Source organism: Doryrhamphus excisus, linkage group LG2, assembly GCF_037039965.1.
Source record: "Doryrhamphus excisus strain RoL-2023G ecotype Guam linkage group LG2, RoL_Dexc_Guam_v1.1, whole genome shotgun sequence".
In the NCBI taxonomy this organism is placed as follows: Eukaryota; Metazoa; Chordata; class Actinopteri; order Syngnathiformes; family Syngnathidae; genus Doryrhamphus; species Doryrhamphus excisus.
The window spans coordinates 1,014,335-1,032,178 of NC_136358.1; the positions used below are offsets into that span (position 1 = coordinate 1,014,335).

At 41.6% G+C, this 17,844-nt stretch overlaps 3 protein-coding genes across 3 annotated transcripts; 2 read left to right on the top strand and 1 right to left on the bottom strand.

The window, feature by feature from the left end:
* Positions 1–773: 773 nt before the first annotated feature.
* Positions 774–2,178, bottom strand: LOC131125242 (beta-2-microglobulin-like). The gene is made up of 3 exons (XM_058066600.2): positions 2,012–2,178; positions 1,453–1,728; positions 774–1,123 (listed from the first exon to the last, which is right to left on the bottom strand). The coding sequence occupies exons 1-3, from the start codon at positions 2,088–2,090 to the stop codon at positions 1,110–1,112; spliced, it is 369 nt and encodes a 122-aa protein (XP_057922583.2). The 5' UTR covers positions 2,091–2,178; the 3' UTR covers positions 774–1,109.
* A 471-nt stretch (positions 2,179–2,649) lies between these two features.
* On the top strand, positions 2,650–7,441 carry tmbim4 (transmembrane BAX inhibitor motif containing 4). The gene is made up of 7 exons (XM_058066595.2): positions 2,650–2,851; positions 3,360–3,468; positions 4,414–4,519; positions 4,733–4,766; positions 4,840–4,957; positions 5,072–5,117; positions 5,503–7,441. The coding sequence occupies exons 1-7, from the start codon at positions 2,761–2,763 to the stop codon at positions 5,707–5,709; spliced, it is 711 nt and encodes a 236-aa protein (XP_057922578.2). The 5' UTR covers positions 2,650–2,760; the 3' UTR covers positions 5,710–7,441.
* Positions 7,442–8,321: 880 nt separating this feature from the next.
* Positions 8,322–17,054, top strand: lemd3 (LEM domain containing 3). The gene is made up of 13 exons (XM_058066581.2): positions 8,322–9,691; positions 11,014–11,054; positions 11,362–11,431; positions 12,275–12,348; positions 12,632–12,711; positions 12,794–12,939; positions 13,067–13,168; positions 13,800–13,902; positions 14,082–14,260; positions 14,334–14,415; positions 14,494–14,599; positions 14,671–14,749; positions 15,704–17,054. The coding sequence occupies exons 1-13, from the start codon at positions 8,497–8,499 to the stop codon at positions 15,880–15,882; spliced, it is 2,436 nt and encodes an 811-aa protein (XP_057922564.2). The 5' UTR covers positions 8,322–8,496; the 3' UTR covers positions 15,883–17,054.
* The last annotated feature ends 790 nt before the right edge of the window (positions 17,055–17,844 follow it).

The window sequence follows — 17,844 nt, forward strand, 5'->3', positions numbered from 1 at the left end:
GCATTATCATGAGACTTACATGTTTTTATGTTTCTGTTGTTTTACCTGAACCACCTTAAGTACTCAATTTAACTAGATTTACACCAGGGGTCAGTTGAGGTTGGGTTATTGTTGCTGTTTTGGTAATAGTCCTTCCACCTTGGCACATGGGACGGCACCTGCACAGGGTTGTTGTTGAAGTTGTCCTCAATGCATTGTTTACATTCTTCAGCAATACTTACATTATGAGGCTTAAACCGCTATGGCAGGGGTGTCCAAAATCCTGCCTGATTGCCTTTTATTGGTCTGTGGCATATTTATAATAAATAAATAAAATTGCAAATTAAGCAAGCTTTTAAAAATATGTAGCAGTCTGTCATCTGTAATTGTAGTTGTTTTTAATTCATTATCCAAAAATAAAACACAGTATTATTATTTCATTTGTTTTAAACAATAGATTACAAATTAATCTATTATCTATTATATTTGACTGTCAAACTAATATATTGCCATATACATTTTATAATGGGGAAATGTATAAATGAATACAAATTTTAAATGTGTTTATACATAACTGCTTAGCATATCTTCACGTACATTGGATTGGTATGTGAATATGGATGTACTGTATGTGGAAAAAGTTTGGACACCCCCTCGCTTTGAGGTGATCATCGCAATGAATAATTAACTTATATTAAAAATACAACACATTAAATGACGTTTCTTCTTCAAAAACACCACATTTCTCTCATGTACATTTGACTGGGAGACATTGCAAACGTGTAATGACCAGGCATTTTTTTTTAGAGAAATTTAATAGGCAACATATTTAATCACATTGTCTTATCCAAATCAAGATATTTAGCACAAAAGTGCAAAAACAAACAGCCAAGGTTGTTCTACTTATTTTTCTCCAAACTGACAAGAATTAAAATTGAATTAACTATTGACTGCCCCGTAGGAAGACTGAAGGTGAGAAGAATATTGAGTAATAGTGTGACTCGAAACCAAATCCATATATTGTAGTTCTAGATAGATCCATAGAAAGAAGACAGTGTTAATGAATGGTAAAATTGTAGAGTGATTCCTGGTGGATTCCGAGTGGCTTCACTGATAGCCCCGACCTCTGCTCACATGTTAGGCTCTGGGGAAAAAAAATTAAATCTTATAAAACACCATCTAGTTTGTACTTATCACTTATGTAAAGTGTGTTCACCTATGAATTTGCAAGGCTGGTTCTCAATTCACGCTCTATCTTAAGCGCAGACACACTCAAAGTGCGCAAATTGAGACACAATGACAGGCTAACTGCACAGACGTTACTTATTTATACACTTATGTTACACTGTATACATGTAGGTAATTCACTATAGGGTAAGTCCAAGTCATATTAATTTTGCTTCATAAATGGTGAGGGGATGTCTTTACTCCCACAAATCAACTCTGGATGTTCCGGAGTACTACGTTACTCACCCCAGTCATAGTCTTTACCGTGTTCCGTCCCATGAATGACCTTACAGAAGTACTTGTCTCCCTCCGCCGGAATGATGTCAACATGCTTGGTCAGATGGAAGTGCCAGTTCTTCTTGAAGCTCAGGTCAGTCTGAATGGCCTCTCTGATCTCGACTCCATTCTTGAACAACTGGATGTTGATGTCAGGAGGGTGGAACTCGCTTACGTGACAGATCACCGTGTTTTGCTCACCCAAGCGTGCTGGCTTGTGGCTGTATACCTGAACCTTTGGTGAACCTAACGTGGAGAAGGAAGTAGTGTTATAAACCAGACTACGACATCGCTTCTGATGAGATCAAATACCCAACTTATCATATCATTAATATTCAGAAGAAGAGTTCTGCCATGTGACCTCTGGTTATGTACAGTATACTGTATATCTTAGCAATAGAGGAAACACACATTATTTACTCATACTCATTTCCTTCCAACTGCTACTGCTGGGTGGGATAACAGCGTTGTTCCATGAAATCGAAACCCAACCAAGTCGACAACGATTCCATACATGTTTCATACGTACTGAACTTGGAGTCCACCATCCAACAAACGGCAAGGAGGATTGCCGAAATTGCCAGAAGCCTCATGTTGGTGACGACCATCTACTGTTATTCACAATGTAGCCTCACTGTTAGCTCACTGTTGTCCAAAGCGGAAAAACTAAAACGAAAGTATTTGGCACACCAGGATATACTCGAGCTGAGGCCAACCCACCACAACTGCATCGGTACCAATCATCTTTTAGCTTTTGTGTTACCAGGTAAAGATGTTAGCTTAACTTTAACACGGGGATTTTCACTATGTAAAGACGACAACATGTACCCACATGAACGGGGATATTAAAAAAAACACATTCTATGTGTACTGACCTTTCACCCAAACCCATATTGCGTTTCATTGTATTTATTGTTTGTACATTCAAACGTCGGCGAATCCTGTCTCCTGAAAATGACGTCACAGATGAGCGTCACGTGCTAAAATGCATTATTTTGTATGCGCAGCACTTGACAAACATGTGAATGTATCATTTCATGAAATGAACATGCTTTAAAATTAATACCGAAGGAATTATATATTACAAGAAAATAACTAATCTGTCAATCACCATTGATTTCTGAGCCATTTATATCGTTGCTGTTTCAATAGTTTTCCAACGTTACATTGTTGACGTCATATTGTCGCGCCCAGTGGCACCCTATGTAGCCTCTCGACGGCTGGCCCTTCAAAATCAGACAGAGCATAGACGACGATATTTTGATTTCTTTTGCAACCATGAGCAGTGAAAAGTACCCAATGTCTTCAATTGAGGACGACTTCAACTATGGCACAAACGTCGCCACTGCTAGTGTCCAAATACGCATGGGTATGTAAACTAGCGCGACTGTTATGGCGTATAGGTAGAACATAGCCACTGAGCTACATGATAGCGAATTATTAATGAGTGTTCTGCTTGAATAGACTAAGTTATTTAAACTTGACAATTGCTGAATCGTAATGTGGGTGTGATTCATTCACCACTTGAATTCCTGGTTTTGCTATAACAATGTTCTCCTTATGTCAACAAGCTGTTTGCTGTGTCTCAATTCGCGCACTTCCGTACTTTTAGTCTTTTGCGTGCAGTTCCACTGAGAAATGCAGTGAGCTGTCAGTACCCGGATGCTGCACTCAAAACGGCGAAAATGGTGCGCACGCAGCGATGGACAATGGGGGACAGCTCGAAACTGTCAAAATTCCCACCCACTGGAACTAAGTGCTCAGTGTACTTAATGAAGTGTACTGACCATGGGTTCCATTTGAGACACAGCTGTCAAAAAATGAGCAAAGCAGAGTTCTATTCTCAGTTGATCTAATTTGCAATCTTTCCGATTTAGACTTCCTGCGGAAGGTGTACACCCTGCTGAGTTTGCAGATTATTCTGACAACAGCCACATCTGCCCTTTTTATGTTCTCTCAGACCATCAAAGAGTTTGTCCATGACAGGTAATTACATAACAATGTAGTTGTAGTTTTACTATAAACGTGTCTAAACTACAAACCTGTTTAAATATTGTAATGGCGGCTGAATAAGTGCACGTCAGGATGTCTGTATTCAGTTGGCCATTTATTGTAAAGGCAACATACGGCACTTAACTGTCTTGCAGGCAGACTTAGCTTCACATTTTTCCTCCAAACACAAGCCAGTATGCCGAACCTGACTTCTCTCTACATCTCACACGTGAAACAGCAGCTTGGAGCCACACAATATACCTGACGCTACAATATACGCCGTATAATGTATTGCAAAACATTGATATGTATTGTACGTAGCACAGGAGACATACATTAATTTATTTTCAAAATTCTGAACAGCTGAATGAAGATGACAGACAGAAGAGATCTGTGATGACAATTTAGCCACTTGGTCCTTATAGATGGCGAGTAGGCGTGCACATTAGAAGTGGAAAAACAGGAAGTGTTTTTTTTTTTTTTTTTTTTTTTTTTTGCTTGATGCATTTTACTATTGGTGAAACACGCAAATCATTAATGTCCAGAAAGTGTGCCCCTGAGGCCATCTGTTGGAACATGGCTTACCTCCCATAGGCCTGTGGCACATTTTTCAAAATAAAATAAACAAAAATGATGGCACCTGCGACCTCCCTTGGCTCCATTTTGGGTTATTTTGCAGCCGTGTTCAATAAGAAAAGCAGAGACTTGATGTAACAAACACTACTGAATGTAAGAAAACACAAAGTCTGTGTTGCTCTCACTGCCACATAGCGTCTTTGTAGGTAATACACCATTGTAACATTTTTCTTAGCGTTTTAAAAAGAGAACTGAACCCATAACCCAAATACTTGAATTACCTGTAGCATTGCACCCATAGTATGTACATTTGTGTTTATTCATTTGATTGATAGGCTGACATGTACCCGTCATCTTTTTCAGCCCTGCTGTGGTTTTGGGTTCAGCTTTGGGTTCTCTGGTTCTACTTCTGGCCTTGGCTGTGTACAGGCACCAGCATCCAGTCAACCTCTACCTGCTGCTTCTATTTGTAAGACAATTAGGAAGCATTTATTTCACCAATGGAAATAGTGTTGATAAATCCTGTAAATGTATAGGAAATCTATAGGAAAGTAACATTTTATTATTTCTCATGGTCATATGTGTATGACAATTAATTGTATGACCTTGTGCAGTCATTCACTCTGACCTGCCATTTAAAAAAACAAAACAAAACTTGAACTGAAGTACTTATTGTTTGCAGACTTTACTGGAGGCAATCTCTGTGGCCACAGCTCGTAAGTTTTTAACCGAGTATCACTCAGCTTCTGGTTTGGCTGTCGTCATGACAGAGAGTTGTGGTCTTCACAGTGACTTTCTACGAATACTCCACCGTGCTCCAAGCCTTGTTCCTGACCTGCGCTGTGTTTGCTGGGCTGACAGCCTACACCTTCCAGTCCAAGAGAGACTTCACCAAACTGGGAGCAGTGTGAGTACAACCTCGACTTGAAACATGGGAGTACTACTACACAACTAAATACCGTGTGCCACATGCGGATTATCAGCGACATGCTGCCAACTTTGCTCTCCTCTGTGCTTGCAGTCTTTTCTCCTGCTTGTGGATCCTCTTAATTGCAAGCGTCATGAGGGTGAGTTGATGTCCTCTGTCAAGTGAGAATGTATCATAGCATCATGCAACAATGTGTTTACTGTACAGGATGTGTGCCATTTGTTGCATTTAGAAGTGCTCAGTACATTGTTTCTTATTTTTTCCGCTTTAGAAAAGACAAGTTGCACATTTGTCGCTGTTCTATTGTCGAGTTCTATTTTTTAAATGTGAATTACGCTAATTATTACATGGCCACTTTAACAATCTCCTTGGCGATGTCCGGGTTGCTGACAGTGGATGGATCTTCCCTATATAAATACATGCTCACTTTTTTTCCCCTCTCGCTTTGTGGTCCACTTGTTGAAAGTCCATCTGTATCCTCCCATGTCACACTTATCACATCTCAGCCCGCTTGTCACTGACAGGTCTTCTTCAATAGCGACAGCACAGAGCTGCTGTTCGCCGGCACCGGGGCGCTAGTCTTTTGTGGCTTCATCATCTATGACACCCACCTGCTAATGAAACAGCTGTCCCCCGAGGAACACATCTTGGCGTCCATCAACCTCTACCTAGACATCGTCAATCTCTTCCTTCACATTTTGCGTATCCTAGACTCGATGAAGAAGCACTGAAAAGAAGCTGCTCTGCTTCCCAAAAACAATCATTCCATCACTAATCTAATTCATCGTCTATGTGTGAGTGGTACCGACTCGAATCAGGACGCCAGTCTTTGGTAAGCAGTCCATATCTGAGCTTTAATTTATTTCATATCGAGGTCAATTATGACTCAATTGGTCTTAATGCAACATACATCATTCGTTCTCTCACAAAAGCAACTAAAGCCCCAGTGATATGAGTTTCTCCTTATGTATCGTCTTACAAATTCAAATGGTTAAAAAAAAAAAATCCCGTATTACATTATAATTTATGGGATGCAACTACCTGTTTGTATAAAGCCATTCTGAACTAAGTCATTTAGCCTGTGAACCCGGAAATTCTGCCAGTGTGAAAACCCATATAGATGTGGATAAACGCCGCTTCGAGTGGGTTTGTCCACTGATGGATACATCAACGTCGCCGCCATATTGAATGGATCAAGGCCTCGCTGTAATTGAATGTAAGTCAATGTACTTTCATAAGGCACATTTCTACAAATAAAGTTTAATTTAATTCCTTTAAGTTAGGCACCCAAAACAAACAACTCTTTCTCGAGTATGTTAGTGCATGTGACTGTATAAAATGTATACATTTATTTGTAAAAAAAAAGCTGCTTTATGAAAGTAAGTACATTGAATTGCATTCATTCACTGCACAGTCTTGACCCATCCAACATGGCGGTGACGTTGACGTCCGGCTCAGCGCTCGATGTGGCGTCTATCTGTCGACAGTGACTTCAGTTCACAATAAAAGCACGCCACTAAAATAACACGGTTGCAGGGGCCGCGTGTTAGTAGTTTCTTTTGCAAAATCATTGTTTTTGATGATTATTGAATGCTTAAAAATATTTGAAGATTTGTACATATTGTTTTGGTGTTGATCGGAGTAGTGTTAAGTATAAATGAGGCTATGTGCAATGCATTTTAACACAAGATGGAAGTTTCCTTTGAAATGTTGGGCAGAAACGTGACGCCCATACATCACATAACAGCAGCAATCTTAATATTTCACAGCATATCGTTGCAATTCCGAGACACGATGCAAATATGCTGCAGTGACGTGGCGGCTTCCATTGCCCCAAGGGTTGCTCTGATGATGTCATCCCTATGTTGCTCGGGGCCACTAGGGGGCGTAGTTTCACTACATATGGAGACGTGATGTGAGGTTAAGTTTCTCTGTGACAGTTTTACTTAGTAAAAGTACTAAGTACAGTTTTACTTTACTTTACTAGTGAGCGAGTATTGCTTCTCAGTACATAAACACACAATATGTGAAACGTGCAGGTTCACCATCTGCCTATTTATTCTTAATTATGGGTACTTGATTTTACCGGAAATTCTTGTTTGTGCATGTTGTTATTCTAATAAAATATCTGAAGTGATGTTATTGTAGTCGGTCTTGCATTCCCACAGCCCAATAAGGCCAGGTAGAAGGTTTTGTGTTCAAATGACATCATGAAATTCATTACACGGCTTTGAAAAATAATTTAAAAACAGCAGCAATGTACATTAAATGGACTGTATGTAGCAAGTTCCCCATATCATACCCCCATAGTATCCAGCCCTCTTCCTGCTTTGAGTACGTAAACTACGCCCAACATGCACTGTTTGTTGTCAGCTAATGATAGCGATTTGACAAAGTTTAGCTGCTAAGTTTGAAATATCATTGAATGTATGGATTGCAAATTGTTGATCACCTCTCAGAGACCGCCTTTATGTGTGTGTCTACGCATCATATTTAGGTCGGATGACAATTTACACCAATTTTCATGAAAAATAGACATTCTTTGTTCTCTGCGTTCATTCTTTTTGTTCCTTTAGTTAAATATCATATGCTTTGACTAATAAGGCATATTCAACCACAAAACTACATGATTTAATGAATATATTTTTGAAAAACTGACAAATTTTATGGCTCCCAGACGTCCACACTTGCAACCTTTTGGCTTTTCCAGGTCACCCGGCCTGCATCTTGCACACCTTGCGGGGGAGGATTCAATTTGCCAGGGTTTTCCACACCTTTTGCAGCTTGAGCGTTGCAAGCAGTGTCCTCTGCCATGTCTTTTAATCCATCCTAATTAATCCACCCCTGGACACCTTTTGTGAACCATTGTTTGGTGGGGTACCAGATTCAGTGTTCAGGCTGGATACACTGCAGCTCCTTCATGTGTGGACATGATTGATTGTGGACACGTTGAAATATTTGTCTGTTTACGAAAAATAAGAAATATAACAACGAGGTTTGAGAAAGGAGCGGTTCTTTCACATCCACCTGTGGTCCAGAAGTTGCCAATGAAAGGCGTTGCCTTTTGCTCGTTGCAAGCATCAACGGTTTGGCAACAGATTTCAAAGGTACATACTGTCATCTAACGGTGTGAAATGGGACAGCAGAAAAATATTTGAACATTTTTTATATTAAATATTACAATTCAATACAATACAAAATGCAATACGAGCACGACAAACTACAAGTTGTTACGAATAGAGAATAGAGTAAACGTGTGTAGACGTTAACACACAAATACAATTAACCAAACGATGCAAATGTAAGATGCCAAATGTATTCCGTGTATTTTTACAATTGACTCTAGTGGGCGGGATGTAGAGTTGTCGTTTATGTTTTATTTTCCATGTTTTTTTTTTAAACGTATGTATTCTTTAAGGTTGCGTGCCTTTGGTCGGAGACGATACTTTGCACGGCATCCTGTCACTTTGTTGACGTCACTTCCGTCATAAAGTCCTTTGCGAAAGAGTTTGACCAAGATGGCGTCAACGCAGCTAACCGACGAGGATATTTTCTCCGAATTGAAGCGCTTTGGTTTCACTCCTGGACCGGTGACCGAAAGAACTCGACCGGTGTACTTGAAGAAACTGAAGAAGCTTCGGGAGGAGCGGCAGCAGCAGCAGCGAGGGGTTCGAGCCGCCAAAACCCGCAGCGGCGGCGGGGCCATCAACATCAACACGGCGGGATTCGGGCCAGCCAGTCGTGACGTCACGCACCTGAGCTCCAGCAGGAGACCCGGCCGGAAGTCGACCGTTCTCGGGTTCAGCTCGGACGAGTCTGACGCTGAAACGCCACTGAAAAGAAGCGACGGGGGACCGAAACAACAAGCGAAAAAGCCCGCCGAAGCCCCGTGCTTTAAGAGTCGACATGGCGCCGGGAGTACACTGAACAATTCTCCAGACACGGTCTCGTCGAGTTGGGGACTCGGTGTTAAATCTTGCCCGGAAGTGGATGGAAGGGATTATGGCGACTCCGAGGACGAATCTGACGGCGGGGAAGACAAGTCTCCTCGCTCTTTAAATGGCAGCAGGGCGTCACACTTAAACAGCAGCAAGCTAGCCGGGAATTACTCTGACTCGGACGAGGAGGGGATTTGGGGCCTTGGTGGAGACAGACAGCGGGGTAGTCTGGAGCCCAGACGGGGCCACGCAAAGGCTGGTTTCTTACCCCACGCCAACGCCCGTGGGTCTCACACACCCGGGGGTCTAAATATGGTGGGGAGACGTCGGGAAGAGGACGAAGGAGACGCCTCAAAGAGAAGGGACTCTACGAGAAAGACTATCTACGTGTCCCTCTCCGAGAACCACAGAGGAGAAGCGGACAAAAACCACCACGCCGACGAGGAGAATAGTAAACCAAGTCGGTTCAGCATCGGCCTTAGACCGCGCTTTTCCACCTACAGCAGCCTGGCCCAGACCTACAGGGCCAACCACTCCAACCACAACTCCCCCAACCACTCTTACAGCCCCCCGCTGCAAAAGGACAAGCCACCCGCTGGACCGGAGGATGACATTTTCCAGCAGTTCAAAAGGGAAGAGGTGGCGACGCCGAGCAGCTTCACCGCCCACTACCTGTCCATGTTCCTGTTGACCGCAGCCTGCCTCTTTTTTCTCCTGTTGGGCCTCATGTACCTCCGGATGAGAGGCACTGGGTCACCGGAAGTGGAAGGAGTCGGTGAGTATCTCGCTTCAGATTTTATCCATACATCAAGATGGAACTTTAAATCTAATGCAGTGAGCACCGGGGATGGGCGATACTGCCCGATTTGATACCGGGATAGGGTACTTTTATGTCAACAATGTCAAGATCCTTAAATGTTTTTTTGCCTTTTAATTTGTTAATTGTGGTTATTTTCAGAGTAAAATACAGGATAAAAACATATTTATGAACAATTTAACTATCTGTAAAAACTACCATGTAAGACAATGTCACAATATCACTAAATTGTACTGTTTTCCTACATACAACTCATTCAAACGCATTCATTTTTACCCCCCAAAGCCCTTCTGTGGACAAGAACCATTGTGAACCATATATAACATATATATAACAATATATTCAGACAGAAGATCCCCACAGTTGGCAGAAATCACTTCCAAGACCCCCATAAAAAAACGCTTAAAATGCTGTTTTTCTCAATACTCGTAGCACAATAATATGCCGATCTTGGTGTCAAATGTACAGTACCGTCATTACAAAACATACAGTTACAGCACACATTACAACTTGTCATCTTCCGCCTGCAAAATGTTCTATGAATTGACTTGTGACACACCCTCCGCTTGATTCGTAGCAGCACAACTCGTCTATTTTCCCCCCTGTGGATAGCGCCATCACACCACTTTCTAGAAAAAACATTCAAAGAAAATCTATAATTGAAAATGGACACTATACAGTGGCGTGACTGTTCAACCTCTAATAGGCGGAGATTTGACTGGATAACAAATTAACATCACGAACAGCAAATATTTGTGAAAATCGATTTGATACCAATACTAAAAGGTAAGAAGAACACCACCTTGCCATTAGTCACATTTAAAAGTGTAGATTCATAGGAAACATCTCCTATATTGTTTCACAATTGCGAATTAAATTCAATGAAAATTGTCGTTCAACCTAAGTGTGTTGGCTGCTGATCATGGCCGCCAATGTCAGCTGTCGCGCATGCACATTTACAGGAGCGGAACTGTTTGCAGGTATGCTGTCCTTGGCAAAACTTTCAATGATACCGTTGGTAGCTAAACGTTGCAAGGTTGTTGTCATAAGCTGACAATGAACATGGCTAGTGTGTGTGTGTGGGCGCCAACATGGCGCGTGTGAGTATGTGTTGCATGAGGCGTGGCTTGCATGTTCGGAACAGGAAGATGGCGGGATACGGTACTTTTGTTTTTCAATATTTCACAATCAAAATTATTTGTGGACAATTGAATACATTATTTCCAATGTTTTAACGTTCAATGCTGTTTAATATTATTGTCTGTTTCTCTTTGTTGCAGTTAAGAATCACCCTTTTGGCAGTGAGTTTGATGATACATATGTAAGTAGATATTTTATTTTATCACTGCAAATATTGTGATACAATCATAGTTTTATACTGTTTGTATTTGAGAGTGGAAGTAAAGGTAAAGGCAACTGACAGAAGAAATCTTCATCACATTTGGACTTTAGTAAAGGTCGTGTAAAGATGCAGATCATCCTACCCTTCTTGTTGGGTTGCAATATTGTTCAAACTGTTCTGGTTCGTTTTCCTATGTGCTATCCGAACCGAAGCCGCCATCACTAATTGCAAAGAGAATGGAAATGAAGTATGCTTTGTAATTTATTTATTTTCCCCCTTTCCGTAGGACAAGCCTGTGAGGGACCTCATCTTGAAGTTGCTTCTCAATCTCCACGACCATCTGGCACACGTTGCTGGTAGCTACCAACTTCTAGCACTGCACATAGTAGTAAAGTTGCTTAGTCACTGCAGCGTTGTACTGAATATTAAGTGTTTACCCTGTCATTTTTTTTATCTGGGCTCACTATGGAGATTACTAATAGCGGTTAACCCACCACAATCAGAGGCTCTACCCAAGTATTTTTAAACACCGGCGCGTTACCAATGTTAAAATGCTAAAGCTACTTAGCAGTGGGAGATGTTTTGAAGTAACATCTTTTCTTGAGAAATGCTCAGTCTCTACTTCTGGATCGGATTCGGGGTCCAACACATATGGTTGCATGTTAAAAGTTGACATTGTTGATCAACTCCTATAAAGTTGGGTTCGCAGCCAGCGGCACAACACCGGAAGTCCTCCTCAGCACTCGGGAGTGTGACCAACCACAGTTTAACTATCATTTCCATTTATTTTTAATTGACCCATCTTTTTACACATTTGAAGGTGGTTGCAGGCGAGTTATTTTGAGTCTGTGTTTCGCTTCCGAGTTGTCTGTCGTCATTAAGAACACGCGAGGAGTGACCTCATTAGAGTGATTCAATGCATGTTGCACACCGGCATGTATGTACAATTGTTCCGTGCCATGCCCTCCTGTTCCAACGTATACTGAACTCGAGCAGGGGTCAGAAGCGTCACATTAGCCCAATGTGAGTATGCAACAAAATATATATTTTATACAGACCATATATTACGCAGTGTTTATAACTTTGTAAGGAAGCGAACGCACAAAATCAGTATTGTAAAATACGCCGCCATCAAGTTTTCATTTCCCACCTCTCCAACACTGTAGGGTTTGTTCATGTGAGCATTCTGTTGTTTGCAGGCCGACATGACTGTGGAGATCAGCAGTACCCAAACAGAAGTCTGTCCGTCGCTGAGGCCTCTGCATATTTGATGGTATAGTATATAACGACAGTGGAACCCATTGAAGTGTGTCAACAAACGATTGTTGACACATCGGAAACCAAAACCGAAACTAGCCATTGCTTGATGGGTTGTCAACAAAAAGAGGGTCGACTTACCCGGGTTGCACTGTGGATATTCATTTGCTGTTCTTATGCATTTAAATTACACCCTTATGCTGCTACTGTATATATATATTTTTTTTTCAAGGGATTGTCATGGTGTGCGTATATTAAATGATCTGGCAGCTAAATCTGTATTGTGTATTCACTGCTAGGCTCAAAATGAGGAGTATGAAGATTTAATCTACTCGTCACTTGAGTGGATCAACCGGACATGCCAAGATGTTGGGATAAGGTAACACATGGCACACATTTTCATGCGAATGAGTTTTGGTTTTTTTTGGCACACGAGACTTACTCTTTATGCATGTCTTCAGGCTCATCGGGCAGGTAGCCGACGAGCCCATGACTGATGTGTCGGAAATCTCTCGGCTGGAATCGACACATCCAAAGATGCCCTTCATGTGCCGCTTCCGCCGAGCTTTCTTTACAGTCATCAGCAGAGTCTTCCTTTTTGTGGCCGGTGAGGAAAAACGTCACAGTCTCTTAAACCGCCCTTACTGTACTTCTAATTTCGGAAGAATTCAAATGGAATGTGCCTTTCATTAGTCATGTTTCAACTTGCGAATCATGTGGCCACATGTCTGCAGTTGTTGGTGGCGTGTGGGGTCTGGTCTGCTACGTCAAGTATCACTGGAAGAAAGAGGAGGAACAAACCAGGCAGATGTACCACATGGTGGAGAGGATAATTGGTAAGAAATACCTCCTGATGGCCGACTTTGGGCAAGAGGCAGGGTACACCTTGGACTAGTCGTTATCCAATCACAGGGCACATATAGACAACCGTTTTAAACTCACATTCACACCTACGCACAATTTAAAGTTTCCAATTAAGTGAACATGCTTTTTTTTTTTTTTTTAATGTGGAAGGAAGCCGGGGGCACCCAGTGAAAACTCACCAAAAATTTCACTCATCAATCTCCTGACTATTATATATTTTGGTGTCTCTTTAGCTACAAGAAATGGAAACAATATTAAAAACGGCTCAGACTTTGGCGATTAAAATGCCACAGAAAACTATGATGACAATAATAAACATTTCAATGAAGTAAAGGTAGACCTGTGATGACACTTTGCCGATGGTTGTGGCAGGTTAGTGTGTATGTAAGCAGAACATTTCAGAATCAGAAATTGTTTTATTGCCAGGTATGATCAAACACATACTAGGAATTTGTTTTGGTGAAGTAGGTGCAGACACATCTATTGTAAAATATACAGTATAAATATATATACACAGTCTGTTTGGTATTGTTATTGTATTTGGTATTTTCCTTGTTGGTTTGTTTGCTGTGTTTCTCATTTAACCGCAACTGTGATGTTCAGATGTGCTGAGGAGCCATAATGAGGCATGCCAAGAGAACCAAGACCTTCAGCCCTACTTGCCCATTCCCCATGTCAGAGACTCCCTTGTCCAACCTAAGGACCGGTGAGTACAACCGCTGCTAAAACAGAGATTGCTTTATAGTTATGGTATATCTAAAGTATCCTGCATGCTTCAGTCTTATTGTGTGTGACCCTCAGAAAAAGTTTGGGGCAGACTTGAGCTGGTTCCACTGTACTGTTCCGTATATAATATATCACAACTGTTGTTGCTTTGCTTTGCAGGAAGAAAATGAAGAGGATTTGGGAGCGTGCAGTGAGCTTTCTGTCTGCGAACGAATCGAGAATCCGAACAGAGAGCCAGATAATTGGAGGGGCCGACTATCTTGTCTGGAGGTGGATCCAACCGTCTCTCAGTTGCGATAAGACCACCTCAATCCCCTCGAAAGTCTGGCAGGGAAAAGGTACCAAACCTGTAACATTGTCCCTTTGCTGTCTTTTGACTTAGCGCCTTCATCTTCTGTTTCTCCTTCTCAGCCTTCCCGCTGGACCGCAGGAATTCCCCTCCAAACAGCCTAACCCCGTGTCTTAAGATCAGGAACATGTTTGACCCAGTCATGTGGGTGTCTGTTTTTGTAACCAACTACCGAGAGTTTCTTTGTTCCCTCCAGCTCATAGCTAGTTTGTGTATCATCAGGGAGGTTGGAGAGAACTGGGATCTCGCCATCCATGAGGCCATCCTGGAGAAATGCAGCGATAACAATGGCATCGTCCACATTGCGGTCGACAAGAACTCGCGAGAGGTATTCAGGCGCAATAACCGCGCTTGATTGCTGCCATTGAACGCAATTGACTGCAGCGATTTTCTCCACAGGGCTGCGTCTACGTGAAGTGCCTCTCTGCAGAACACTCAGGGAAAGCCTTCAAGGCACTCCATGGCTCGTGGTTTGATGGTAAGTTGACTCATTAGTTTCACAAGTCTGAACTTGACCACATCTCCAAAACTCACATATACCAATCTGAAGCTTTACTTTTTGTGTCACCGAGTAGTGACCAAGTATGTTTCTGTGCGGTTTAAGCTGTCATCTGTGCTTCAAATTCCATTTCCAAAGAGCGATAGCATGTAAATAAGAACCTTATTGGGGGGCCTCACAAGGAGGTAGTCCGTTCATTGTCAATGGAACCTGCGCGATAGGGTGATTATCGCAAGTCAGCATCCAGCCAAACGACATGCTAGATTCGGGCTTGTGAAAGTTTGTGCTCTTCATCGCTGTCGCTCAATGACAATGACCAATCAGCTGGAGTTTTATTCATCGACCAATGAATGACACGATGCTAATCGGTACGCTCTTGCAGGTTAAAATGGAGGAAAAGGTAATATTTGCCCTGTTAGATTTCCCGGAGCTATTTGACATTTCTAAAAAAGAATATAGAGATCAAAAGGAAAAAAGCAGCAGCACGGGAACTGGTTGGTGCCACGGTAAACATCGGGGAAGATCACATGAATTTCCATGGGACATTTATGTAAGTTTGTCTTCAATGCTAGCAACATCCAGTACCAGCAAGAGGATCCCATCAACACAGGTTTATGGATGTAGTGAAGGAGAACAGGGTTGGATGGAGGTGGTTGATTTGCTGTGGAGACCCCTGAAGGGAAAGAAGAGAAAGAAGAAGCAAAGAGTAATATAATATATATCTTTTTCCTTTTCATACAAGCAATTTCTGAATCCAAATGATGTCATTTATTGTTCCTACAGCTTGGATAAGTGACAAGATTTTAGTCAGGCACTGTATGATATGAAAAAAGAAACCATCATATTACAAACTACCAACGATTGGTCCGGTTCAATGAACTGAAGTAATGAAGTATTTGCTCAGTGACATGGTTCTTTCTCTTGTGTTTCCAGGTAAACTGGTGACCGTGAAATACCTGCGCCTGGACCGGTACCACCAGCGCTTCCCTCAGGCTCAGGCCTGCAGCACACCCCTGACGGCCTCCAGCCTCCACACCAATGCCACAAGCACCACGAACACTACACCAGGTCTCCAGCCCCACGGCTCGACCGACTCCTCAGGCTTCTCGTGAGATGAATTTTTGCAGTTTTTCTTTTGCTCGACGTGGAGGACTAAAGTCTGCCATGGGAGACCGTTTTTTTTTTTTTTTTTACCTTTATATATTACTTATTTTTCCAGAGTCTTTTCCAGAGGAACTGTCAGTGACACGGTGTTGGTTTTCTACAATCTTCATATTAAAAAAGGTCTCAGATAACCTCTGGATTTGTTACAATGCGTGCAAAGACTCCTCCGCCTCCGTCTCTTCCACAGTCTGATGGATTGATACCACAGCTTGCTACGGATATTCGGCTTTTGCATGCGTCGCTGTATGCCTCCATGTCAGCATTGAGGACAGAGATGTGGGTTTTCCCTCTTTGTTACGCGGGGAAGGCATGAGCAGACTCAAAGAGGACATGCTGTGTAAATACACGGGAATGACGGCACAAGCTTTTATAGAATAACCCGCATTAAAAGTACATCAAGTGCATATGCAAGGTTGTTGTTTGAGCTCTTGTTTCCATGACTTTTTCCCCTTAATGTCACCTCAGCTTAAGGGAGGAAACCAATAACAGAATGAGGGAGAGTTATTTTACATTTTCCTCAGTTGTAATCCAGTATGTAATGTTATGATTTATGTTTATTATTTACCTGTCACGTCTGGCCCTTTTCACTCATGTTACCAATTGAATTGTATTTGATGATTTCTATTTTTTAGGTCAGCTATTTCTCCCCCTTAAAACGCCACCATGACCTTAGGAACCTGCTAAGATGTAACTCATTTTTTTTAAAAAAGAAAAATACATTGAGTATTTGCAGTGTATACTGTATTCCTTACTAATGATGCACATTGACCAATGTTCACAAACATCCCAACTGTGCCTTAAATTTGTGTGTTTTCATTTTTTCAAGATGGGCACTGCATTGCTGGGGGAATGGCACTGAGTTAGAAAATTTGACATCCTCACATTTGGTATTTTGTAGCCGTCTCCTCATATGTTAAACCAAATGCTCCTGTATTTATTATTTTTTAAGTCAGCCACGGTGATGTATTTAATAATGTCACTGGACCTGTTACATATGTGTGTCATCATAGATTTTTTTTTCTATGAAGGGTCAACCGTACATCCACTGCCAGACAATTGTCAGGATGTGTAAAACAACAAAATAAAGAGCATTTTCAGATATAAGACTTCTATCTGCATACATACGTCTGTTGGAATCTTGTATTTCCGGCAATGATTAGTGTCACATTCCTACAGTATATCAGCTTCCAACATTAGTAAGAGGTATTCTGTCTACTGCACATTTATTAATACTTATAAGTACAGTGTGTACTTGGGTCTTGAGGGCATGAATATTATCCACTGCTGCAATAATTAAATGCCCCCTCCATATTAGATGGGTCAAGGCTGCACTGTAAATGAATACAACTTTTGGTGCCTGTTTCCCAAGTATATAAGTGCGTGTGTGAATGTATAAACGCGAGGAATCAACTTAAATTTATTTGTAAATAGGCTCTTTATGGAAGTAAGTACGTTTACTTATTTACAGCGCACACTTGACCCACCCAATATGGCGGTAACGTTAACGTACGGCTCAGCACTCGATGCAGCTCTTATGCGTTCAATAATAGCACTGAAAGTGTGCCAAATTAGACACAGTCTAGCTCTCATGAACACCCATAACGACATGGTGTAAAATGAATAAAATATGATCTGATGTAAATACATTTTCGAGTCCTTTTCGAATGCGTTTTCGTGTAATTGGCCAGTGAGATGCAGTGTCGTGCAATTCCTGTTTGACCCCATTACAGATTTATTATTTATATAATAATTTATATAAAAATACTGTATTCATATTAGTTAATGTGTATCGAGATATATTTATTTATGAATGTCATTCGCACCTACGACACTGTATTGTACACAGCTTCCTTTTAAATAAAGTTTCAAACCGGAAATATGGTGGTCGTGCCCATAAAAGGAGATGGCAT

Excerpts from the sequence above, each read along its gene's own strand:
- LOC131125242 (XM_058066600.2), bottom strand. The coding sequence starts at position 2,090 with ATGGTCGTCACCAACATGAGGCTTCTGGCAATTTCGGCAATCCTCCTT. Across the intron at positions 1,729-2,011 it reads GATGGTGGACTCCAAGTTCA|GTTCACCAAAGGTTCAGGTA; the intron begins GTACGTATGAAA and ends TCTCCACGTTAG.
- tmbim4 (XM_058066595.2), top strand. The coding sequence starts at position 2,761 with ATGAGCAGTGAAAAGTACCCAATGTCTTCAATTGAGGACGACTTCAAC. Across the intron at positions 3,469-4,413 it reads AAAGAGTTTGTCCATGACAG|CCCTGCTGTGGTTTTGGGTT; the intron begins GTAATTACATAA and ends CATCTTTTTCAG. Across the intron at positions 4,520-4,732 it reads TCTACCTGCTGCTTCTATTT|ACTTTACTGGAGGCAATCTC; the intron begins GTAAGACAATTA and ends TATTGTTTGCAG.
- lemd3 (XM_058066581.2), top strand. The coding sequence starts at position 8,497 with ATGGCGTCAACGCAGCTAACCGACGAGGATATTTTCTCCGAATTGAAG. Across the intron at positions 11,432-12,274 it reads CCATCTGGCACACGTTGCTG|GCCGACATGACTGTGGAGAT; the intron begins GTAGCTACCAAC and ends TGTTGTTTGCAG. Across the intron at positions 12,940-13,066 it reads AGTCTTCCTTTTTGTGGCCG|TTGTTGGTGGCGTGTGGGGT; the intron begins GTGAGGAAAAAC and ends ACATGTCTGCAG.